The sequence below is a fragment of the Pongo pygmaeus genome, chromosome 1 (genome assembly GCF_028885625.2).
Source record: "Pongo pygmaeus isolate AG05252 chromosome 1, NHGRI_mPonPyg2-v2.0_pri, whole genome shotgun sequence".
Taxonomy (NCBI): Eukaryota; Metazoa; Chordata; class Mammalia; order Primates; family Hominidae; genus Pongo; species Pongo pygmaeus.
Window position 1 is genome coordinate 224,636,585 of NC_072373.2, and position 24,841 is coordinate 224,661,425.

The 24,841-nt window shown below is 51.8% G+C and overlaps 1 protein-coding gene across 1 annotated transcript; it reads right to left on the reverse strand.

The window, feature by feature from the left end:
• Nucleotides 1–97: 97 nt before the first annotated feature.
• TAS1R1 (taste 1 receptor member 1) lies at nucleotides 98–24,387 on the reverse strand. The gene is made up of 6 exons (XM_054437923.1): nucleotides 24,130–24,387; nucleotides 8,684–8,990; nucleotides 4,475–5,236; nucleotides 3,243–3,455; nucleotides 2,800–2,920; nucleotides 98–1,200 (listed from the first exon to the last, which is right to left on the reverse strand). Exons 1-6 carry the CDS (start codon nucleotides 24,318–24,320, stop codon nucleotides 269–271), a joined length of 2,526 nt encoding a protein of 841 aa, XP_054293898.1. The 5' UTR covers nucleotides 24,321–24,387; the 3' UTR covers nucleotides 98–268.
• Nucleotides 24,388–24,841: the final 454 nt, after the last annotated feature.

The window sequence follows — 24,841 nt, forward strand, 5'->3', positions numbered from 1 at the left end:
CTAGCAACGTCAATCTGAGCGGCCAGGCTCTTCCAGGCTCTGGGTTCAGACTTCAATCCGCTACACCTCACCCTCTCCCCCTACAGGAGACCAGATACGCATTTCACTTCTTTATTGGCAACCTGTAGCCTGGTCTAGGCTCTCTCGGGCGCTTACACGTCCCAACCCCAGACTGCGGTGCCCAAAGGCCTCCCGGACACCCCCGGCCTGCTCGACCTTCGACCCTCAGGGCAGAGAAGGCTGCCAGCCGTGCCTGCTGACCCACTGGTCAGGTGGAGCCGCAGCGCCTCGTGTAGTCCTGAATGGAGGCCTGGAAGTGCTCTGTGCTGTTGAGGTCTGGGCGGCAGAGGATCACGTAGCACTTAGGCAGAAAATACCCGCCGAAGCCGCTGCCCAGGCTGCTCAGCCCAGCCATCATGTTGGCCGCAGGCAGGTACTTGCCGTCGTAGACGCTGGCTGTGGTGAAGAAGGCGATCCAGGACACGAAGTTGAAGAGCAGGCTGAAGGTGACACATTTGGCCTCGTTGTAGTTCTCTGGCAAGTCCTTGCCCAGGTAGCTGCAGGCAAAGGCACTGATGGAGAGGAGGCCATTGTAGAGGAAGGCCAGTATGAAGCCCAGGGAGTTGGCCTCTGTGCACTCAAGCATCACCAGATGGGGGAAGCGCTGGTATTCCCTAGTGGGCAGTGGGGTCCACACCACCAGCCAAGTTAGACAGATAAGCAGCTGGGCCGCTGAGCTGATGATCACAAACAGGCCAGCACCGTGGTTTTGGACCCAGGCATGGTAGAACGTAGGTACCTTGATGGAAAACTTGAAGATGATGATTAGTTGGAATGAGCGAACTGTCAGGCAGGATAGGAAGGTGGTGAAACCAAGGGCAAAGAGGGCCTGGCGCAGCAAGCATGCAGGCCTTGTGGGTTCCCCAAAGAAGCCATAGAGGCTGCCACTACCTGCTGCCAGGGAGCCCAGCATAAGAAAACACAGGCGGCCCCCTGCTGACCTCACCACAGGGGTGTCTAGGTGCCAGGCAAACAGGCCAGCAGTCCCAAGCAGCAGCAGCAGCAGCAGCGTGTTAGCTGCCAGCAGCACCCAAGAAGTGTGCTCATGCAAAGCCAAAAACACCACAGTGCGCGGGAAGCAGGTCTGGCTTCCCTCAGGTGCCCACTCTTCTTTCCCACAAGGCTGGCATCTGTAGAGGTCTGAAAGGGAAGGCCAAGAAGGTTCCTGAGAGCCAGATGAGCAGAGTAGGAATAGGAAATAGGGGCCTGCAAGAAACTGGGAAAATTGTACCGGGGCAGCTAGACTATACTAGGCATAGTGGGATGGGGGTAGCCGGGAGTGGGGCCTGAGGCCAAGCATTTTCTCAAAATGCCTGTGTTAATTACAGACTCTGGAGACACACAGGTCAGTACTGTATGGCTCATGATCCCATGAGGGTTTTGCAAACCCTAGGGAGGACCTTAACCTGGTAGCTCTGCCCACATACCAGAGAGGCTACGATCTGATGGGAGCAGCCTGCTCCCAAGGGAGGGCATTTTAACCCCTCTCTCTTGCCAGCATTTCCATGAAGCACTTTCCTGAGCTGCTGCTCTGTGGTTTCTCTGAGTCCTGACCCTCTGAGGACAGAAGGGAAGTATTCCTGTCCCTACAGAGATGGTGAAAGGAAAGAATGTGGCCCCTGGACACCAACTAAGGACCTGAGTCCTTAGCTACCTGATTTGCTCTCTGTTCTTGACCTTACATTTCTGGATGGGGAATGCTGTTTTTTTCTCTGCTGCAGACACGCTAGTATCTGTATTCAGGCCAAGCTGTTCAAGGAGCTAGCTGTCTTTGGCATGGGCAACAGAAGGGACAGTAGGACAAGAGGGCACAAAGGGAACAATAGCTACATTCATTTAGAGAAAGAGGTTGAATTCAGGATACGATTGCATTTGTAGGAGTTGTGATGACAGCTCTCTAACAGAGGACACACCTCAGTCTAAGGCTTTCAGTTGGCTAATTCTTTGTTTCTTTCTTTCTTTTTTTTTTTTTTTTTTTTTTGAGACAGAGTTTTTCTCTTGTCGCCCAGGCTGGAGTGCAGTGGTGCAATCTCGGCTCACCGCAACCTCTGCCTCCCGGGTTCAAGCGATTCTCCTGCCTCAGCCTCCCGAGTAGCTGGAATTCCAGGCACACGCCGCAACGCCCAGCTAATTTTTTTTGTATTTTTAGTAGAGATGGGGTTTCACCATGTTGGTCAGGCTGGTCTCGAACTCCTGACCTCAGGTGATCCGCCCGCCTCGGCCTCCCAAAGTGCTGGGATTACAGGCCTGGCCTCTTTTCTTTTCTTTTTTTTTTGAGACAAAGTCTCGCTCTGTGGCCTAGGCTGGAATGCTGTGGCACCATCTTGGCTCACTGCAACCTCCGCCTCCCGGGTTCAAGTGATTCTCCTGCCTCAGCCTCCCCAGTAGCTGGGATTACAGGCACGCGCCACCACACCCAGCTAATTTTTTATATTTTTGGTAGAGATGGGGTTTCACCATGTTGGCCAGGAGGGTCTCGAACTCCTGACTTCAAGTGATCCACCCGCCTCAGCCTCCCAAAGTGCTAGGATTATAGGCATGAGCCACCGCACCCAGCTGCTGATTCTCTTGATCAGAATTCTGTCTGGTAGCAGGTGTCCTCCAACCTGAAGCTAACTGGCAGCCCAGTGACTGGGCCCTGGTTCTGGGGCAGGGCACATGGGGCCCAAGGGAGGCCCTCCCTCCACCGTGCAGCCCCCGGGAGTACTGGGTAGCTCGCCTGCTCCATTGCCCACTCACCACTCTTGTTGAGGAAGGTCCCAGCCCCACAGGGCACACACTCAAAGCAACAGTGATGGAAACCCATAACCACTCGCTGGTGCCCTTCAAGACAGTCGCTGGAACACACAGACTTAGGCACCTGTAAGAAGCCAGAGGGGCCACACATAGGGGCCCAAGTCAAAGGACAGCTCACATGTGGAACAGAAAACAGAATCTCTGTGCATCTGCCCTCAGGGCTCACTCCCAGGGCAGGGCCCCTGGTTGTGTGAACTTCCGCCCCAGCGCATCTGCACACTCGCCTACGGAGCATCTTCCCTGCTTCCCTGGCCAGGATGTGTAGAGTGGTGGCAGCTGGCCCCCTGGGGTCCCCCTCCTGCTCCCTGTACACTGTGTCAGCATCACCCCCAGGCTCTAGGCTGCCCATAAGGCAGTTACCTGGTGAGTAGCCACATCCCCATTACCTGGTTGTCCTTTCCGTGCCACTGGATTTTGGTCTCATTTATGTTTAGCTGAACTGGAGACCATGTGGAGGAACCGAGGACCGTGAAGGTCCACTTGGGTCCATTCCAGTCCCAGGCAATTATGTTATAGCTACTGAGGGGATCTCTGTTGTCATTAAACGTCACAGTGTCCTTGTGTAGAAGGAAATTCACCTTGTGGATCTGCTCCAAAAGCTGAAAGAAACGCATATCATGAAGCTACCATAGACAGCACAGACCCACATGGTCCCAGAAGCAACGGCCTGGGGCCTTCCTGGGTTTCCATCCTGGTGGTTTCAGCCCATCAGGAAGGTCTAGTCCCTTCCTTCTTAGGAAGCCCCTCAATCCTCCCCACCAACCTCCTGAGAGGAGGCCTCTGACAAAGCCTCCTTTACAGACAGTTTTAGCCCTGGATCTTGTCACTTGACACTTCCAAGACACAGTGGGTGAGAGAAGGCAAGGATCAGAGAGAAAGATCTGTCTAAGAGAAGAGACCTAATGCCTGTAATCCCAGCACTTTGGGAGGCTGAAGCAGGAGGATCACTTGATGCCAGGAGTTCGAGACCAGCCTGGCCAACCTGGTGAAACCCCATCTCTACTAAAAATACAAAAATTAGGCCGGGTGCGGTGGCTCACGCCTGTAATCCCAGCACTTTGGGAGGCCGAGGCAGGCGGATCACGAGGTCAGGAGATTGAGACCATCCTGGCTAACATGGTGAAACTCCGTCTCTACTAAAAATACAAAAAAATTAGCTGGGCATGGTGGCAGGCGCCTGTAGTCCCAGCTACTTGGGAGGCTGAGGCAGGAGAATGGTGTGAACCTGGGAGGCGGAGCTCACAGTGAGCCAAGATCGTGCCACTGCACTCCAGCCTGAGGAACTGAGCAAGACTCCATTTAAAAAAAAAAAAAATACAAAAATTATCCAGGCGTGGTGGTGGGTGCTTGTAATCCCAGCTACTCAGGAGGCCGAGGCAGGAGAATCACTTGAACCCAGGAGGTGGAAGTTGCAGAGAGCCAAGATCACATCACTGCACTGCAGCCTGGGTGACAGAGCCAGACTGTCTCAAAAAACAAACAAACAAACAAACAAAAAACCTCAAGTTAGTGGCATTTATCCCCCCTTGGCATTTAGAGTGACCGGAGAGTGCCCACTCTGCTCGTCTCAGGATTGGCTGTTCTCCCTGACAGGAGGTGCTGGGGTGGACTCTCTTACCTGCCAGGGGTAGACTCGGCCCCTGGAACAAGCTCCAGAGGCACAGCCCAGGAGCTGGTGGAGGCCATGGGCCACTGCATACACAGCCCGGTACGCATTGTAGGCAGAACTCATGGAGAAGGCTTTGAGCTTGGGCATCTTGTGTGCCGTGAAAGCTTGGCATTCTCTGCAGAGCTGATTGCTGCTGCACCAGGAGCCCTTGTGGCAAGGCCTAGGGGCCCCCTTGTCTGCCCGGGCATAGGCTTCTTCAAACGCCTTCAGGCCAGGGACGGTCCTCTTCTGGATGGCCACGCCCAGCACCGTCCCAATGCGCTGGATCCCCGGCACCCCAGTGATGTGCCTGGAGAGGGCCCAGGCTTCTGAGGCGACCCACACCTTGCCAGTCAGGTTGGCCAGCACCACGGACTCGAAAAACACCCTGGCCAACTGCCGGCTGGAAAAAACGACCACGACGGTGGCCCTGGCCTGGGCCAGGTGACGCATGAGGCACCGCATCCTCTCATCGCCCACCTGGGCAGAGAAGGGCATGATGTCCTTGAAAGCAATGCAGATCCCCTGACCAGTGGCCTGGTTCTCCAGTGCCTGCACCCCTAGCTGCCCATAGTCGTCACTGCTGCCAACCAGAGAGATCCAGGTCCACCTGAACTTCTGCAGCAGCAGCACCATGGTCTCCACCTGGTACTTGTCGTTGGGGATGGTACGCAGGAAAGAGGGATACTGCCGCTTCACGCTGAGCGTCTCGCTGCTGGCTGCATAGCTGATCTGTGGGAGGTCCCGTTCAGCCAATTCAGTGGCATCAGTCTCCACTGAAGGCCCCCCCAGTGCCTGGCCCTGTGCTGGGTGTGGGGATACAGGGAGCACGGGAGACCAGGAGAGCACCCCTCATCCTGTGAAACTGACAAATCACCTGTGAAGGCTCCACTGGGGCAGGTTCTGGGGGAGGGGTGGGAATCTGCCTGGGGACAAGGGGTGAGGGGATGCATTCCAAGCAAAGAAGACAAAACCTGCATAGGAGTGAAATAGTCCCGTGTGTTTGGGGACCTTCAGGGACTTCGGCTGGAGGCAGTTTGCAAGGAAGAAGAGAAGCATGTGTAGGTCAGGGCAAAAGTTAGGTCAGTGGCCTGTTAGGAACCGGGCCTCACAGGAGGAAGTGAGCAGCTGGTGAGTAAGTGAAGCTTCATCTGTATTTACAGCTGCTCCCCTCCTGTCAGATGAGCAGCAGCATCAGATTCTTGTAGGAGCGAGAACCCTACTGTGAACTGCACATGTGAGGGATCTAGGTTGCACGCTCCTTATGAGAATCTAATGTCTGATGATCTGTCACTGTCTCCTATCACCCCCAGATGGGACCATCTAGTTGTAGGAAAACAAGCTCAGGGCTCCCACTGATTCTACATTATGGTGAGTTGTATAATTATTTTATTATATTAATACATTATGGCTGGGCACAGTGGCTCACACCTGTAATCCCAGCACATTGGGAGGCCGAGGTGGGCGGATCACGAGGTTAGGAGTTTGCGACCAGCCTGGCCAATATGGCAAAACCCCATCTCTACTAAAAAATACACAAATTAGCCGGGCGTGGTGGTGAGCACCTGTACTCCCAGCTACTTGGGAGGCTGAGGCAGGAGAATTGCTTGAACCCGGGAGGCGGAGGTTGCAGTGAGCCGAGATCACACCACTGCACTCCAGCCTGGGCGACAGAGCGAAACTCCGTCTCAGACAAACAAACAAATATATAAATATATGTATAAAACAATGTAATAATATAAAGTGCACAATAAATGTAATGCACTTGAATCATCCTGAAACCAACCCCTCAGACACCTGTCCTTAGAAAAATTGTCTTCCACGAAACCAGTCCCTGATGCCAAAAAGGTTGGGGGCCACTGCTGTAAGCCACAGGGAGTCCCTAAGGATGTCCGCAGAGAAGTGCCATGTTCGGACTTGCATTTTTTCTTTTCTTTCTGAGACAGAGTCTTGCTCTGTCGCCCAGGATGGAGTGCGGTGGCGTGATCTTGGCTCACTGCAACCCCCGCCTCTTGGGTTCAAGAAATTCTCCTGCCTCAGCCTCCTGAGTAGCTGGGATTACAGGTGCCTGCCACCACGCCTGGCTAATTTTTGTATTTTTAGCAGAGATGGGGTTTCACCACGTTGGCCAGGCTGGTTTCCACTCCTGACCTCATGAGCTGCCCACCTTAGCCTTCCAAAGTGCTGGGATTACAGGTGTGAGCCACAGCGCCCGACCAGGACTTGCATTTTATGAGCATATCTCTGACTTCAGTGAGGAATAAGTTAGAAGAGATTCAAGACTAGAATCAGGGGGAAGCCTTAGGACACTGATGGAAGAATCTAGCTGAGGGGTGATGCTGGTCTGAATTCCAGCTGTGGCTGTGGCAGTGGAAAAGGAGGCCAGAAAGGATGAAAGGTGGGGAGCAGGGCAAGGAGAAGCGGCAGTGGGCAGGACTCCAGGGTGATGGCCACTCCATCACTACCCTCTACCAAAGGGTTGGGGCTGATACAGGAAGAAAAGAGGCTTTTGTTGTGTAGGGAGGTAAGGTCAATCTGGGCCTTGCTGGGTCCGTGATGTGGCAATGTTGGGCCAGCATTAGGGGCTCAGATCAGAGGGGAGGGGACTGAGAATGGGAGGTTAAGCCACGAGCCCACAGCCTGCCTGGGAACTGGAAAAGGGGAGGAGAGGAGGGCGAAGCCTGCTCCGGGGAATCACCTACCTTTTCAGAGGAAGTGGGGCAAAAGGAGAGAAGGGCTACAAGTGAAAGCCAGGTGGGGGCAGGGGGCTGAGGGGGGCATAAATTCCAAGGAAAGACTCTCATAGGAGGAATGGTCAAAAATGTCACAAAGGGCACGGTGGCTCATGCCTGTAATCTCACCACTTTGGGAGGCCAAGGCAGGTGGATTGCTTGAGCCCAGGAGTTCAAGGCCAGTCTAGGCAACATAGTGAGACCTCTATCTCTACAAAAATATACAAAAATTAGCCAGGCATGGTGGCACATGCCTGTGGACCCAGCTACTTAGGAGTATGAGGTGGGAGGATTGCTTGAGCCTGGGAGACAGTGAGCCAACATTGCGCCACTGCAGTCCAGCCTGAGTGTCAGAGTGAGACCGTATCTGAAAAAAAAAAAAAAAAAGAAAAAAAAATCACAAGTCACCTAAGATAAAGAAGGACTGCAAAGTAGGATTTGGAGACCTAGAAGGTGGCCCAGCTCACAGCAAAAGCAAGAGTGGTGGGGACAGAATCGGGCTGAGGGGCAATGAGGGCAGGGAGAGGCCAACAGGAAGCTCCCATGGGAAGGGGCAGGGAGTCAGTGCTCAGGGTAGAGGGCCTGGAGGAGGGAGAGGGATGAGGGCAACCATAGGCCAGGCAGGAACCCATGAGGAAGGATCCATAAGCCAAGGAGGGGCTGTGGTCCAAGGTACAGGGCAAGAATGAGCACAGAGACAGGACTGACATCAGCAAGGTGAGGCATGTCAGCACCTCTGCACCAGGAGGGAAGAAGGAAAGGCAGGCAGGAGAGACTGGGATGATGTGGAGCAGTCTATGGGGTCGGAAGCAAAGGGTGTCCTTTTTTGGGGGGAGGGTGGAGGGGACAAGGTATCACTCTGTCACCCAGGCTGGAGTGCAGTGGCGCAATCTCGGCTCACTGCAACCTCCACCTCCCAGGTTCCAGCAATTCTCCTGCCTCAGCCTCCCGAGTAGCTGGGATTACAGGCACACACCACCACTCTCAGCTAACTGTTGTATTTTTAGTAGAGATGGGGTTTTGCCATATTGGCCAGGCTGGTCTCAAACTCCTGGCCTCAAGAGATCTGCCCAGCCTCCCCAACGGATTACAGGCATGAGCCATAGCGCCTGTCCAGGGTGTCCATTCCTAACAAAGGCAATGGAACCTCTGGAGGGAGGAGGGAAGTGGAGGGCAGCAGGGGTGCAGCTGAGTGGCAGTAGTTCCCAAGGAGAATGGGTTTTCCCATGAGAGTGGAGGCAGGGATCTGGAAGCAGCTCTGGAAAGAGAGGAAGGCTGGGGCAGGAACCATGCTGGGCAGGGACCCCTGACTTGTGACTAAAGACCAGTGACCACCCAAGAGATCCAGGGGGGCAGGCAGCCTTGGGGGGACAGCAGCTCTTGCCCACATGCCCCAACCCAGACTTGCCTGAAGGGAGATGGGCAAAGGTCTGAGGCTCCAGCTTACCATGGGCACCAGGAAAGGGCTCAGCAAGGCGGCTGTGGTGGCAGCACGGTTGGTGCTGTCAGGCCCAATCACTGCCAGCACCATAGGGGAATAGTGGAGAAGGTCTCCTTGGAGCTCTATGTGGTGTGGCCCTGGCAGGGAGAGCACTCTCAGCGTGGCATACACATTGGCAGAGTCAGAGCACACATCATACAGCTGGTACCCCAGGGTGACGTTGGGCAGCAGGGCCGTGGAGTTGTTTATCTCCTCAACCCCAAGCCGCATAGCCTGGAAGAGGTGGTAGCCATGCTCATTGAAGCTACCAGACCTGTGGAGAAAGCCAGTAAGAGAGAGCTGAGAAGGACAAGGCCCTGCTGAGACCGTCTGGCCTCCTAGACTCTGAGGCTTGGGGGCAAAGGGAACCTTTGAGGTCATCGGTCCAGTCCCCCAAACCACAACTTCAACAAGGGCTCTGAAGCTCAGTAGGAGGAACAAGCTGGCCCTGATGGAGAAACTTATTAGCATCGAAAAGGTCCTGAGGTCCTGGAGCAGAGAAACCTGCTACATTAGTCAGTGTTTTCCATGGAGAGAGAGAAAGTGAGAAATTTAGTTTAAGGAATTGGTTCACATTGTGAGGGCTGGCAAGTTCAAATTTTCCAGGACAGGCCAGTAGGCTGGACATTCTGTAAAGAATTGATGTTACTATGCTCTTCAGTCCTAAGGCGGTCTGGAGGCAGAATTCCCTCAATTCCCTCCTTGTGCAGAAACCTCAGGCTTTTTTTTTTTTTTTGAGATGTGTTAGGGACCCAACCCAGCAAAGGCCCTCCGCCAAGGCAGATGTTCCCCTCGCCTTGTTTTTCTCCATCCCCTCCTTTTCTCACCACCTGCAGGCCCTCTGCCAAGGCAGATGTTCCCCAGCTGTTGTTTTTTCCCCTAACATCTGCCCATCAACCAGGATGTGGCTCTACCCAGAAACAGCCCCCACTCCCTCCCTAAAATATACTTACACCCCCTAGTCTGTAAGCCCGGGCTGCTGCCTCCTCTGATTGCTGTGGAGCAGCCCAGCAGGTTAATAAACTTGCTTGCCTGACTTTGGGTGTACTCATTCTTTCTCTTGGCTAACCTTACATTTTGGTGCCAAAACCCAGGAATGGGTAGGCTCTGGCCGGGCATCCCTAAAGGACTCTTTCTTTCTCTCTCTCTCTCTCTCTCTCTCTCTCTCTCTCTCTCTCTCTCTCTCCCTCCCTCCCTCTCTCCTCCCGGGCTGTGTGCTAGAGCCTTTCCCCCTCTCATCCCACCTCTCTCCTGGCCACCCTCCCCTTCCCGAACCTGCCAAAGACCCAGAGGATTTCTCAGACTCTCCCACTGTTGGCAACCTCATTCATCATTAGAGCTTCTGTGAGGGTGAGTAAAAGAGACTTGCCATTTACCCAGAATCCTTGACTGTCTCTGAATTCCTGAAAGACCCAGTGCTGGGCCAAGGGCTTCCTCTGGCCTCCAGGCCTCCGGTTCCTCCATTTCAAGGATGCCTGTCTCAGTGGCTACCTCCTCTATTCCAGACAGAGCTTGCGGGACACAAGACGCCCTCTCCCGCCATCCTTGTTGACCGGCAGTCTCTTCTTCCTCTGCCTGCCCCACTCCATTCACCATAGGAACTTCTCATTCTATGCTTCCTAAGACCACCCCCCTTGGGTGTCTTCTATGCAACCTCAATGCCCTTGGCCTCCATTCAGAGGTCCATCCTAAGAAGCTGCTTTTCTACTGTAATACTGTCTGGCCTCAATACAGATTAGACAATGGCTCCCAATGGCCTGAAAATGGCACTTTCAATTTCAACATGCTTAAAGACTTAGACAACTTTTGCCACTGCAATGGGAAGTGGTCCGAGATTCCTTATGTTCAGGTTTTCTTCACTCTCCATAGCCACCCTTCTCTCTGCCAGTCCTGTTCTACTTTCCAAATCCTCCTCGCCCACTCCAAACCCAACTCACCCTCTGTCACTCTTCCTACAGCCCCAGTCGATGACTCCTCTTCTTTTAACCCCACCGATTTTCCCCATCCTCGCCACCATCATGGTCCTCCATTAAGCCACCCCAATCCCCCACCTTACATCCCCATTCCTGTTCTGCCCCCTTCTCCCCCTCTCTCCAACCACCCTGCCTCTGACTCCGAATTTTCGCCGTCTCTACCCCTTACCCATTCTCGGGCCCAACATGCCCCTCAACCAGCCCCCTCACTTCCCCTCCGGGAGGTGGCAGGAACTGAGAAGATCGTCCGTGTCCATGTCCCTTTCTCCCTCTCCAACCTCTCCCAAATTGAAAAACGTCTCAGGTCCTTCTCCTCTGATCCCGATACTTATATCAAAGAATTTAAATATCTTACTCAATCTTATGAACTCACTTGGTATGATCTCTACATTATCCTCTCTTCCACCCTCCTTCCAGAAGAGAAGGAAAGAGTGTGGCTTGCAGCACAGGCACATGCCGCCAATCTTCATCAGCAAGATCCTACTAAGCCCGTAGGAGCCGCTGCTGTTCCCCAGTAAGAGCCTTCCTGGGAGTACCAACCCACAGACCCCAGCCGGGCATCCCATAACCATATGATTACCTGCCTCAATCCAGGCCTTAACAAAGCTGCCCATAAGGCTGTAAATTTTGAAAAACTTAAAGAAATTTCCCAAAAGACAGACAAAAATCCTTCCCAATTCCTTTCCCACCTTACAGAGGCTCTCCAAAAATATACCTGCATCAACACTGCCTCCTGAGAAGGAACTATTGTTCTTTTTTTTATTCTTTTTTGAGACGGAGTCTTGCACTCCTGCCCAGGCTGGAGTGCAGTGGCGTGATCTCAGCTCACTGCAAGCTCCGCCTCCCGGGTTCACACCATTCTCCTGTCTCAGACTCCCAAGTAGCTGGGACTACAGGCGCCCGCCACCACGCCCGGCTAATTTTTTTTGTATTTTTTTTTTGGTAGAGACGGGGTTTCACCATGTTAGCCAGGATGGTGTCGATATCCTGACCTTGTGATCCGCCCACCTCAGCCTCCCAAAGTGTTGGGATTACAGGAGTGAACCACAGCTCCCGGCTGGAACTATTGTTCTCAATACCTATTTTATCTCCTTATTTTATCCCCAACACCTGGTGTAAACTTAAAAAGGCTGAAGATGGCCCTCAAACCCCACAACAAGACCTCCTTAATCTGGCTTTCAAAGTCTTCAATAATAAGGATGAGCAAAGTAAATTAGATACAGCCTAAAGAGATCACGCTAAATACCAGCTTCTAGCTGCGGCTGTCTGTCAATCTAGCCATAGTACACAAGGGCACAAAAGACCCGATAGCAGTAATCCTCCCAGGCCCTGCTTTAAGTGCAGCAAAGAAGGCCACTGGGCAAAGAAGTCCTAATCCACAAGTGATGAAGAGCACTTGCCCAGTCTGCCAGCAGACAGGCCACTGGAAGTCTGACTGTCTTCTCAACAGATGGACAGAAAAGCCTGCACCTCAGAACCACCTCCCTTTCAGTGAGACAGAAGGTTTAGAATTGCTTACACTCCCGCAGCTCCTTGACCTAGCCGCTGAAGATGGACGAGGCCCAGGGCCCCCGGCCCCAACTACCAAACTGCCGTCAATGCAGCAGAGCCCAGGGTAACTGCTAGTATCAGGTAAGCCGATCTCCTTTTTTTTTTTTTTGAGACGTAGTCTCACTCTGTCACCCAGGCTGGAGTGCAGTGGCTCGATCTTGGCTCACTGCAAGCTCCGCCTCCCGGGTTCACGCCATTCTCCTGCCTCAGCCTCCCCAGTAGCTGGGACTACAGGCGCCCGCCACCACGCCTGGCTAATTTTTTGTATTTTTAGTAGAGACGGGGTTTCACTGTGTTAGCCAGGATGGTCTCGATCTCCTGACCTCATGATCTGCCCGTCTCGGCCTCCCAAAGTGCTGGGATTACAGGCGTGAGCCACTGCGCCCAGCCGCCGATCCCCTTTGTAATCAATACCAGGGCCACCTACTCAGCCTTGCCTGAATTCTCAGGACCAACTCATCCCTCTCAGTCTCAGTTGTGGGGATTGACAGAATCATCTCACGTCCACGCGTCACCAGACCTCTTACTTGTTCCCTATTCAATACCATTTTCTCATAGTCTTTCTATCATGCTTCATTGACCCATCCCCATTCTAGGCTGAGACCTTTTAGCCAAATTCAAGGCTTGTATCACATTTTCTTGCCTCCCCAAACCCGAGTCCCTCCTACTCCTCTCTGCCAGTCCAGTCCCTGATCCCTCTCCCCAGCACCCACTTCCCACCTCTCTTGTTAACCCTATAGTGTAGGATACCACCATCCCTTCCCTAACTGCTCACCATGACCCCATCAAAATCCAGCTAAAAGGCCGGGTGCGGTGGCTCACGCCTGTAATCTCAGCACTTTGGGAGGCCGAGGCAGGCAGATCACAAGGTCAGGAGATCAAGACCATCCTGGCTAACACGGTAAACTCTGTCTCTACTAAACATACAAAAAATTAGCCAGGCGCGGTGGCAGGCACCCGTAGTCCAGCTACTCGGGAGGCTGAGGCAGGAGAATGGTGTGAACCTGGGAGGCGGAGCTTGCAGTGAGCCGAGATTGTGCCACTGCAGTCTGGCCTGGGCGACAGAGTGAAACCATCTCAAGACCCCTCCAAATTCCCCAATGTCCCCCAATACCCCATTTCTCTAACCCACCAAAAGGGTCTACAGCCCATCGTAAACAAGCTCTGCTCACGTGGTCTTCTTTGACCAACACACTCTCCTTGTAACACCCCCATCCTCCCCATTAAAAAATCAGATGGCTCATATCGACTCGTTCAAGACCTCCAAGCCATTAATCAGGCAGTCCTCCTATTCACCCTGTAGTCCCTAACCCCTATACACTTCTCTCTCTCATCCCCTCCAGTACCACCCACTACACTGCTATTGCCCTAAAAGATGACTTCTTTACCATTCCCCTACATCCTGATTCCCAAAACCTCTTTGCCTTCACCTGGACTGACGCTGACACCCTCCAATCACAGCAACTCACATGGACTGTCCTTCCCCAAGTCTTCAGGGATAGTCCTCATTTCTTTGGGAAAGTCCTAGCCCAAGACCTCACCTCCTTAGACCTTTCCCCCAGCTGTCTTCTTCAATATGTGGGTGACCTCCCCCTCTGTAGTCCTTCCCTAGAAGACTCTCAGACTCACACTATTACCCTTCTAAACTTTCTTGCTAACAAAGCGTATAGGGTCTCCCCCTCCAAAGCACAACTCTCCACCCCAACAGTAACGTACTTAGGAGTCCAACTCTCCCCTGGGGCCAGAGCCATGACCCTGGCACGGGCAGCCTTAATAGACAGCCTATCCCCACCTTCCTCTAAGAGTGAAATTCTCTCTTTCTTAGGACTGGCAGGCTTCTTCAGGATATGGATCCCCAACTTTGCCCTCCTAGCCAGCCCCCTCTATGAAGCAGCCAAAGGCTCTCTAAATGGGCCCCTAAATTCTTCTCACAACATAATCCCTAGCTTCCACAAACCTAAAACCGCCCTTGTGAATTGCCTGAACCCAGGAGTCGGAGGTTGCAGTGAGCTGAGGTGGCACCACTGCACTCTAGTCTGGGCAACAGAGTGAGACTCCATCTCCAAAAAGAAAACAAACAAACAAACAAACAAACAAAAAAACGCCCTTGTAACCGCTCCTGCTGTATGTTTACCTGGCATTTCTCAGCCCTTCACTCTCTACACAGCCGAGAACCATGGAATAGCCCTTGGTGTCCTTGACCAACAAAAAGGAACCCTCCTTCTTTTGCTCCCGTAGCTTACCTTTCTAAACAACTAGACAATACCACTCGAGGATGGCCAACTTGCCTCAGAGCTCTAGCAGCAGTAGCCACCCTAGCCTTAGAAAGCAAAAAACCAACATTCGGTCAAGACCCCACCGACAGCCCACATAATCTATAAGATCTTCTTTCCTCCCGAGCACTAAGTGCCCTTTCTCCATCCCGCATCTAACTACTTCATGCTCTCTTTCTTGAAAACCCTGAGTTCTGTCTCTCCAAAAGTGCTCCCCTTAACCCTGTATCTCTAATTGCAGTATCTTTCTCTCCTCCCACCCACTCCTGTACTGAGATGCTTAATCACCTGCAGCCTTATTTCCCTAATATCTCCCATGAACCTCTCCTCAACCCTGAAGTTATCATAGAAATTCTAACATCTCTTCACCAATCCTTCCATATCGGTGCATGCCCCCGTACCTACTCCTTCACCCTTATTTCTCCTCCCCTCACCTATTCACCTCACTAAGAGACATAACCTCCAACTGTCGTATATTCTCTGTTACTTCCTCCCAAGCGGCGCTCCGCTCCCCCGATCCCTACACATCAGCTCAGAGGAACACTCCCAGGGGAGGACTGGCAGGTAGACTTCACCCACTTGCCTCCCGTCAAGAGGACAAAATTTCTTCTTACTCTTATAGACACCTTCTCTGGGCGGGTATAAGCATTTCCGACCTCTTCAGAAAAGTCCGCAGTAGTCGCCCAAATTCTTATAGCAGAAATCATCCCTGGATTTGATCTCCCTTGCTCCATACAATCAGACAATGACCCTAGCTTCATCTCCCAAATCACTCAACAGGTTTCTCAGTCCCTCAGCGCCTGGTGGCGCCTCCATATCCCATACTGACCCCAGTCATCAGGAAAAGTTGAAAGGGCAAATGGCATCCTTAAAACTCAGTTAACCAAACTCACTCTTGAAGTCCAGAAACCCTGGACCTCCCTTCTCCCCATAGCCCTAGCCTGCATCAGAGCCAGCCCAAAAGCACCCTCCTTCCTCAGTCCATTTGAGTTAATGTATGGACACCCTTTCCTCTTACAAAACAGGCCCCCTTCTAACTCTCAGCTAGGAGAATACCTCCCAACACTCTCTCTCATCCACCATCTCCTCCGCGAACAAGCTGACCAGGCCCTCCCAAAACCCCATGAAGGCTCCACGACCAGACTCTCCTTCTAGGAGAACACGTCTTCTTAAAAACTCAACCCAGCCAGCCCCAGGTCTAAATGGGAAGGCCCTTTCCAAGTCATCCTCACAATCCCCACCACAGCCAAACTCTCAGGACATGCTTCTTGGTACCAACTTTCTAGATTAAAAAGGGCTCCTACGACTAATCCGCCTACAAGTGACCCACCCGCTGCCTTCCGCCGATTCTCCAGTACTCTCCTTGGCCCAACTAAACTCTGCCTCATGCCCGTCCCTAAAGAAGACCCTTAAACAATTCCAAGACTCCTCCTTCTCCTCCTGACAATCGCAAGTACATTCCTGATTTCTCTCAAATGCCCTGTTCCTGCCTACCTTGCCACTTCACTCTCTTCATCCTCTCCATTTGCCAAGACATCTCCTGGTTTTAGCCCCAAATTCCCACTCTCGACTCTCTTTTAGAGTGGATAGATGACGTCCTCTTTCAAGGCACCCTGTGTGACTTCTCCCCAGATGAAACACACTTATTTACTTTCCTACTTACTCTTTGCCTATCTACCTCTCCTAATCCCTTGGCTGCCCCACGTAGCCACACCTCCCCTTTCCAATAGTACCCAGCTACCTCTACAAGACCCTTAGCTTAACTCCCTCCCCACTAAACCAGTCCAACTCCATCCTAGCAAAAGACTGCTGGCTCTGTATCTCCCTATCAACTACCTCCTATGTTGCCACCCCCGTTCCCTCAAAAGACTGAGTTCTTACTAAGTTAACCTATCACCCCTGTTATGAAGGAAAAAGCCCCTTACAACTTTTAGACATGCAGTCATTGGCTAAATTTTCTATCATAGATATGACAGAAAACTCTCTGACAGGGCACATAGTACAACTTTTACTCTTCTGTATCTCCAGTCTTACCCAATATACAAGTAACGACAAGCCCATTCATGGCCCTGTGACCACTGGCACCGGTCTGACTTTCCAAGCCCCTGTGTGTATCCAATACAACCTGCCCTCAGGTCTGACTTTAGGTCACCTACTGTCCCATGAATGTAACCATACCTTACAGCTTCAAGCCCCAAACAACCACCAAAATTTTAAGGTCACCCAAACGGCCCAATTTAAACAACTTGTCCACTTTTCAGGACCCCCAAAAGTCACCACCAGCTCTTTACTAAACAATCGAGATTTTGGAATGGCAGACATACAGGCTGTGTGGCCACTCACCCATGGACCTCTTGCAGCACGGCTCCCCTCCCTGCCAAATGCCTCTTTATACCCTCTTTGAATTACTCTTCCAAATGGCTCCTGGTAGACACAAAATGATTCTTTCTCCAGTGGGAGAATAAAACACCAGGAGCCACTCCAATTATTCCTGCAACTCCTTTTCAGCCACTCACTGGAGCCGCCTTAGCAAGCACTGTAGGCACGTGGGAGGATGAAAACAATAAACTCACATGCTGTTTCAATATACATAACCAGTTCTCTCTGCCCAGCCAAGGTGTATTTTTCTTGTGTGAAACCTCAACCTATGTCTGCTTCCCTACCAATTGGACCAGCACCTGCACCCTAGTCTTCTTAAGCCCCAAAATTGACATTGCCCCTGGAAATCAGAGTTTACCAATCCCTATTAAAGCTCAAGTCCGTCAACGCAGAGCCGTACAGCTAATACTCCTGCTTATAGGACTAGGAATTAGCACTGCAACAGGAACAAGGATAGCAGGCTTGTCTGTTGGGAGAAAAGCTGAGTGTTGGGAGAGAAGCTGAGGCAGGGTTTGCATGTCTGACATAATGTAAAAGAGTCTTGGAACATGTCCAGGGTCCAGGGTCTAAAACCCCCCGTGGCCTGGCCAGGCGCGGTGGCTCATGCCTGTAATCCCAGCACTTTGGGAGGCCGAGGCGGGCGGATCACTAGGTCAGGAGATTGAGACCATCCTGGCTAACACGGTGAAACTCCGTCTCTACTAAAAATACAAAAAAATTAGCCGGGCGTCGTGGCAGTCGCCTGTAGTCCCAGTGACTTGGGAGGCTGAGGCGGGAGAATGGCGTGAACCTGGGAGGCAGAGCTTGCAGTGAGCCGAGATCACGCCATTACACTCTAGCCTGGGCGACAGAGTGAGACTTGGTCTCAAAAAAACCCAAAAAAACAAAAAAACCCTCCTGGCCTTTGGAATGTCTCTAGACTTGCTGGCTCCTTGCTTCTAGAACTCCCATTATCTCAAGTAGCCATATGTTTCAAAGAAAATGCTACACCAGCACAGCTGTAGCTCATTCACTTGATACAGCGCTTCCTTTCAACCCCCACATCCTCACCACCTGTTTCTTTGTTTAATCACCAATAAATAGTGTGGGCTCCCAGTGCTCAGGGCCTTCGCAGCCTCCATACTAGAGTTGGCCTCCTGGTCCCACTTTCTCTCTTGTCTTTTCTTATTCCCACTTTCTCTCGTCTTTTCTTATTCCTTTGACTCTGCTAGACTTAGTAGCCCCCACGGCCTGGTGTTGGGCGTGATCACCCCAACACTTGTCCACCTCTCTGTCCTGCTATCACGCTCTCTCAAAAGATCTCTCAGACAGCCCACAAGTCATAGCTGAATCCATCCTTACTCTCCAATCCCAAATAGACTTTTTTTTTTTTTTTTTGAGACAGAATCTCATTCTATCGCCCAGGCTGGAGTGCAGTGGTGCGAGCTGGGCTCCCTGCAAGCTCCACCTCCCAGATTCAGGCTATTCTCCTGCCTCAGCCTCCCAAGTAGCTAGGACCACAGGCGCCGCCCGCCACCACGCTAATTTTTTGTATTTTTAGTAGAGATGGGGCTTCACCGTGTTAGCCAGGATGGTCTCGATCTCCTGACCTCGTGATCGGCCTGCCTCAGCCTCCCAAAGTGCTGGGATTACAGGCATGAGCCACTGTGGCCGGCCCCAAATAGACTCTAGCAGCAGTGTCAATTCAAAACCGTTGAGGTTTAGATCTCCTCACTGCTGAAAAAGGTGGACTGTGCATCTTCTTAGGAGAAGAGTGCTGTTTCTATACTAACCAGTCAGGACTAGTATGAGATGCTGCCCGATGGTTAAATGAAAGGGCTTCTGAAATCAGGCAGCGCCTTTCAGACTCCTGGCCCCAATAATTTTGAAACCCCTAGGCACCCTGGCTAATGCCCCTCCTAGGCCCTGCCATAACCCTTTTTCTCCTTTTAGCATTTGGCCCTTGCCTCCTACATCTCCTTACCCAGTTTTTACAGGGCCATATTAGAGCCTTCACCCATGGGACAGTACAAGACATGATGCTACCTCAGGAATACCAGCGGCTTCAAGAACAACCATCCCAACCCCACAGCCTTTCTCCATAAACATCGCCCCTCTTTTTTTTTTTTTTTTTTTGAGACAGAGTCTTCCAACTCTGTCACCCAGGCTGGAGTGCAGTGGCGTGATCTTGGCTCACTGCAAGCTCCGCCTCCTGGGTTCACGCCATTCTCCTGCCTCAGCCTCCCGAGTAGCTGGGACTACAGGCGGCCGCCACCACGCCCAGCTAATTTTTTTTGTATTTTTTGTAGAGACGGGGTTTCACCATGTTAGCCAGGATGGTCTTGATCTCCTGACCTCGTGATCTGCCCACCTCGGCCTCCCAAAGTGCTGGGATTACAGGTGTGAGCCACCACACCCGGCCAACATTGTTCCTCTTTAGCTAGAAGCAGTCAGAAGGCAATGACACCCCTTCCTATTACCTATTAAAGGATGGAATGTTAGGGACCCAACCCAGCAAAGGCCCACCGCCAAGGCGGATGTTTTCCCCACCCCTTGTGTTTCTCTGTCCCCTCTTTTTCTCACCACCTGCAGGCCCTCCGCCAAGGCAGATGTTCCCCAGCTGTTGTTTTGCCCATCGACCAGGAATTGGGTTTACCTAGAAACAGCCCCTAGGCACCCCTGCTCCCTCCCTAAAATATACTTATACCCCCTAGTCTAAGCCTGGGCTGTTGCCTCCTCTGATTGCTGTGGAGCAGCTCAACTGTTTAATAAACTTGCTTGCCTGACTTTGGGTCTGCTTGTTCTTTCTCTCGGCTAACCTTACAAGATGGAGTTTCGCTCTTGTTGCCCAGGCTGGAGTACAACAGCACGATCTCGGCTTACCGCAACCTCTGCCTCCTGGGTTCTCCTGCCTCAGCCTCCCGAGTAGCTGAGATTACAGGCATACGCCACCATGCCCGGCTAATTTTGTATATTTAGTAGAGAGGGGGGGTTTCTCTATGTTGGTCAGGCTGGTCTTGAACTCCTGACCTCAGGTGATCTGCCCGCCTTGGCCTCCCAAAGTGCTGGGATTACAGTGAGCCATTGCACCTGGCTTTTTTTTTTTTTTTTTTTTTGAGACGGAGTTTCACTCTTGTTGCCTTGTTGCCCAGGCTGGAGTGTAATGGCAGGATCTTGGCTCATTGCAACCTCTGCCCACCAGGTTCAAGCGATTCTCCTGTCTCAGCCTCCAGAGTACCTGGGATTGCAGGTGTGCACCCACACGTCCAGCTAATTTTCGTATTTTTAGTAGAGACGGGGTTTCACACGTTGACCAGGCTGGTCTCGAACTCCTGACCTCAGGTAATCCACCTGCTTCGGCCCAGTTGATCCACCCACTTCAGCCTCCCAAAGTACTAGCATTACAAGCGTGAACCACTGCGCCCGGCCAAAACCTCAGGCTTTTTTTTTTTTTTTGAGAGGGAGTCTCGCTCTGTCGCTCAGGCTGGACTGCAATGGTGTGATCTCTGCTCACTGCAACCTCCACCTCCAAGGTTCAAGCAATTATCCTTCCTCAGCCTCCCAAGTAACTGGGATTACAGGCACCTACCACCATGCCCAGCTAATTTTTTTGTATTTTAGTAGAGACAGGGTTTCACTGTGTTGCCCAGGCTGGTCTCGAACTGCTGAGCTCAGGCAATCCACCCGCCTCAGCCTCCCAAAGTGCTTGGATTACAGGCATGAGCCACTATGCCCAGCTCAGGTCTGTTGATTTAATTGTTTACTACATCTAAAAAATAGCTTCAGGCTGGTCATGGCGGCTCATGCCTGTAATCCCAGCACTTTGGGAGGCCGAGGTGGGTGGATCATTTGAGGCCAGGAGTTTGAGAGCAGCCTGGCCAACATAGTGAAACCCTGTCTTTATTAAAAGTACAAAAATTGGGGCTGGGCGTGGTGGCTCACGCCTGTGATCCCAGCACTTTGGGAGGCCGAGGCGGGTGGATCACGAGGTCAGGAGATTGAGATAATCCTGGCTAACATGGTGAAACCTGGTCTCTGCTTAAAAAAATACAAAGAATTAGCCGGGCGTGGTGGCGGGCGCCTGTAGTCCCAGGTATTCCGGAGGCTGAGGCAGGAGAATGATGTGAACCCTGGAGGCGGAGCTTGCAGTGAGCCAAGATCGCGCCACTGCACTCCAGCCTGGGCGACAGAGCAAGACTCCATCTCAAAAAAAAAAAAAAGTACAAAAATTAGCCAGGCATGCTGGCACATGTCTGTGATCCCAGCTACTTGGGAGGCTGAGGCAGGAGGATCGCCTGAATCTGGGAGGCGGAGGTTGCAGTGAGCCGAGATCACACCAGTTGGCTCCAGGCTGGACAACAGAGGGAGACTGTCTCAAAATAATTTTTTGTTTTTTTAGACTGAGTCTCGCTGGAGACTCTAGCCCAGGCTGGAGTGCACGATCTCGGCTCACTGCAACCTCTGCCACCCCAGTTCAAGTGATTCTTGTGCCTCAGCCTCCCAAGTAGCCATGATTACAGGCACCAGCCACTAAGCCCGGCTAATTTTTGTATTTTTAGTAGAAGCAGGGTTTCACCATGTTGGCCAGGCTGGTCTGGAACCCGACCTCAAGTGATCTGCCTCCCTCGGCCTCCCGAAGTGCTGGGATTACAGGCGTGAACCACCACGTTCAGCCAAAATAAATAAATTAAAAATACCTTCATGGCAACAGCTGGACTGATGTTTGACTACACAACTCTAGGCACCATAGCCTAGACAATCTGACACGCAAAATTCACCACTGCAGCTCACGCCTGTAATCTTAGCACTTTGGGAGGCCTAGCACTATAAGAGGACTGCTTGAGCTCAAGAATTTGAGACCAGCTTGGGCAATGTAGTGAGACCCTGTCTCTACAAAAAATTTAAAAAATTAGCTGTGAGTGGTGGCATATGCCTGTAGTTCCAGCTAGTAAGGAAGCTAGGGCCTCACTGAGGCCCAAGCAAAGCTGCAGTGAGCTATGATTGTACCACTGGACTCCAGTATGAGCAAAAGAGGAAGACCCTGTCTCAGAAAAAAAAAAAAAAACTAACCACTACACCTGCTTAACCTTGTTTAATTAGTGCTTCTCACCAGGACACTTATGAATGTGTTGAGGGCCTATATGCCTTATCACCCCTCCTTCGGGAACTCCTGTCTGGAGCCCAACAGGAATGAGCCAGGGACAGGATTCAGCCCCGTTTAAAGAGCAGGCTAAGCCAGGTACAGTGGCCCATGCCTGTAGTCCCAGCTACTCAGGAGGCTGAGGATGGAGGATCACTTGATCCCAGGAGGTGGAGACTAGCCTGGACAACATAGTGAGATCCCAGCTCAAAAAAACATTTTTGTAATGGCTGGCACAGTGGCTCACCTAGAATCCCAATCCTGTGGGAGACCCAGGCTGGAGAATCACTTGAGACCAGGAGTTTGAGACCAGCCTGAGCAACACAGTGAGACCATCTTCTCCACAAAAAATTAAAAAATTAGCCAGGAGTGGTAGTGCATGCCTGTAGTCCCAGCTACTTGGGAGGCTGGGGCAGGAGAATCACTTGAGCTTCAATGAGGCCCAAGTGAGGCTGCAGTGAGCTATGATTGCACCAGTACACTCCAGCCTGGGGGAAAGAGCAAGACCTCATCTCTATAAATAAACAAATAAACAAACAAATACATAAAGTGTGCTAGCCTTTTCCATTTTCCAGCCTCTTGCTTGTTAGAAGGTCTTCCATGGTTTCTACCACTTCTGTCCCCTGAGTCTCTCAAAGGAGGGTTCGTGCCTCCTGCCTGAGACAATTCTTCAGGTATCTGAAGCCAGTTTTCATGTCTTCCCTCCTCCTGCTCTACCCAATCTCTCTTCCCAGCCCATTCTCTTTATCTCTTTATCCAGGTTTCTAGCTGTAGCCCTTCGAGTAGGTCGTCATACACTAGATTTCCAGAAACTTCTTCCTGAGCCAACCATCTCGTGTGCTTCATGGGTAGGACATCCTGCAGCCAAGCCTCGGCAGCATTCTTGGGCCTCTGGGTCTGTGACTTCCACAGTCTGCAAGCAACTGTCATCTTTTTTTTTTTTTTTTTTTGAGGTGGAGCCTCGCTCTGTCGCCTGGGCTGGAATGCAATGGTGTGATCTTGGCTCACTGCAACCTCCGCCTCCGAGTTCATGTGATTCTCCTGCCTCAGGCTCCTGAGTAGCTGGGATTACAGGCGCACACCACCACACCCGGCTAATTTGTTGTATTTTATGTAGAGACGGGGTTTCACTATGTTGGCCAGACTGGTCTCAGACTCCTGACCTCGTGATCCGCCCGCCTCGGCCTCCCAAAGTGCTGGGATTACAGGCGTGAGCCACCATGCTTGGCTGCAACTGTCTTCTTTAAAAGAAAAGCAGACTGGGCGTGGTAGCTCAAGCCTATAATCCCAGCACTTTGGGAGGCCGAGGTGGGCGGATCACCTGAGGTCGGGAGTTCGAGACCAGCCTGACCAACATGGTGAAACCCGTCTCTACGAAAAATACAAAAATTAGCCGGGTGTGGTGGCACACACCTATAATTCCAGCTACTCCCAAGGCTAAGGCATGAGAATCACTTGAGCCCGGGAGGAGGAGGTTGCAGTGAGTCAAGATTATGCCACTGCACTCCAGCCTGGATGACAGAGTGAGTCTCCATCTCAAAAAAATTTTTAAAAAAAAGTGTATATATATATATTTATTTATTTATATATTTATATATACATTTTTATATATATATATAAAAAAGAAAAGCAGTAGTTCCCCTCTACCTAGATTGTTGACTTCATGATGCCATCAACCTAATTTATATTTGTTAAGCTCCTAAAGCATCTAATGGGATGTGTCTTCCCTTCCCACCCCATGGAGAACCACGGAGAATCATACTTGTCATCTGGGACTCTAGGGAGCTTTGAACATGGGTAGGAGTGGAGAGAAGATAGAAGAGGGAAAAAGCTGCCCTTGCTTAGGCCTGGCCATCTAGGTATGGTACAAAGCCAAGAACCAGTTTCAATGAAGTTACAATACAACACATTCTAACAGCAAGGGTGAAATAACTGGAAACTGGCCGAAGTGTCTAGGAAGGTCTAGCCAGCACTTAGGTGGCAAGTGGATTGATGGACAAGGCCTGGGGACAGTTCAAGGGGCAAAGGCAGAAGAAAGGTCCTGTTTGAGGATGGCAGCCAGAGGGGCCCTATAGCCAGGGGTCCCACTAAGTGTGGCTCCGCTGACCCCTCACTCACCTGTCACACAGGGTCACCTCGGGTCTGTGCCTCACCTGCAGAGAGCCAGAATGGAGAGGGAACAGGCCTGCCAGGAGGTAATCTCCAGGGAGGGTGAATTCAGGAGAAGACTCCGTGCTATGGCAGGCAAAGGCCCAGCAGCAGAAAATGAGAAGCTGCAGGCCGACCAGGCGAGCTGTGCAGAGCAGCATGCTGGCCAGATACCCACGCCTGGCATGGCCAAGGAGTGGCCTCTAAGGAGGCCAGTTGCTTAAATAGAAGGCAGCTGCCAGATGCTTCCTAACTTCAGGCCCCCAAAAGGGGTGGGACTGGAGCCCAGTGGCTGAAGTAGAACTGTTTGCCTTGACATTCCGGGCCTGCGGTCCCACTCAGGAACTGGGCAGGACAAAGGCACAGATGCAAACCAGGTGGCACCCAGTGACCCTTCCTCTGGACGGTTGTGGGTTCTGTCCACGCTCTGTGACTTCACCTGGCTTAGAAAAGGAGCTGTGGCATTTTGGGGCGAGGTGGGAGGCTGGAACACAACTTCTCTGGGTGTTGCGAGGTTTTAAAACTTTTTACCTGGGCCTCAGTTTACTAAATGAGACACAGCTTTGAGTCGACACCCCCCTGTCCCAGTCTCCAGTTTTCTGACATTAAGATTCTGAGCAAATTGTCACATACTTTCCCCTTGTTACCCAGGGTTGCTCACTTAGAGACAAATGCATGCAAA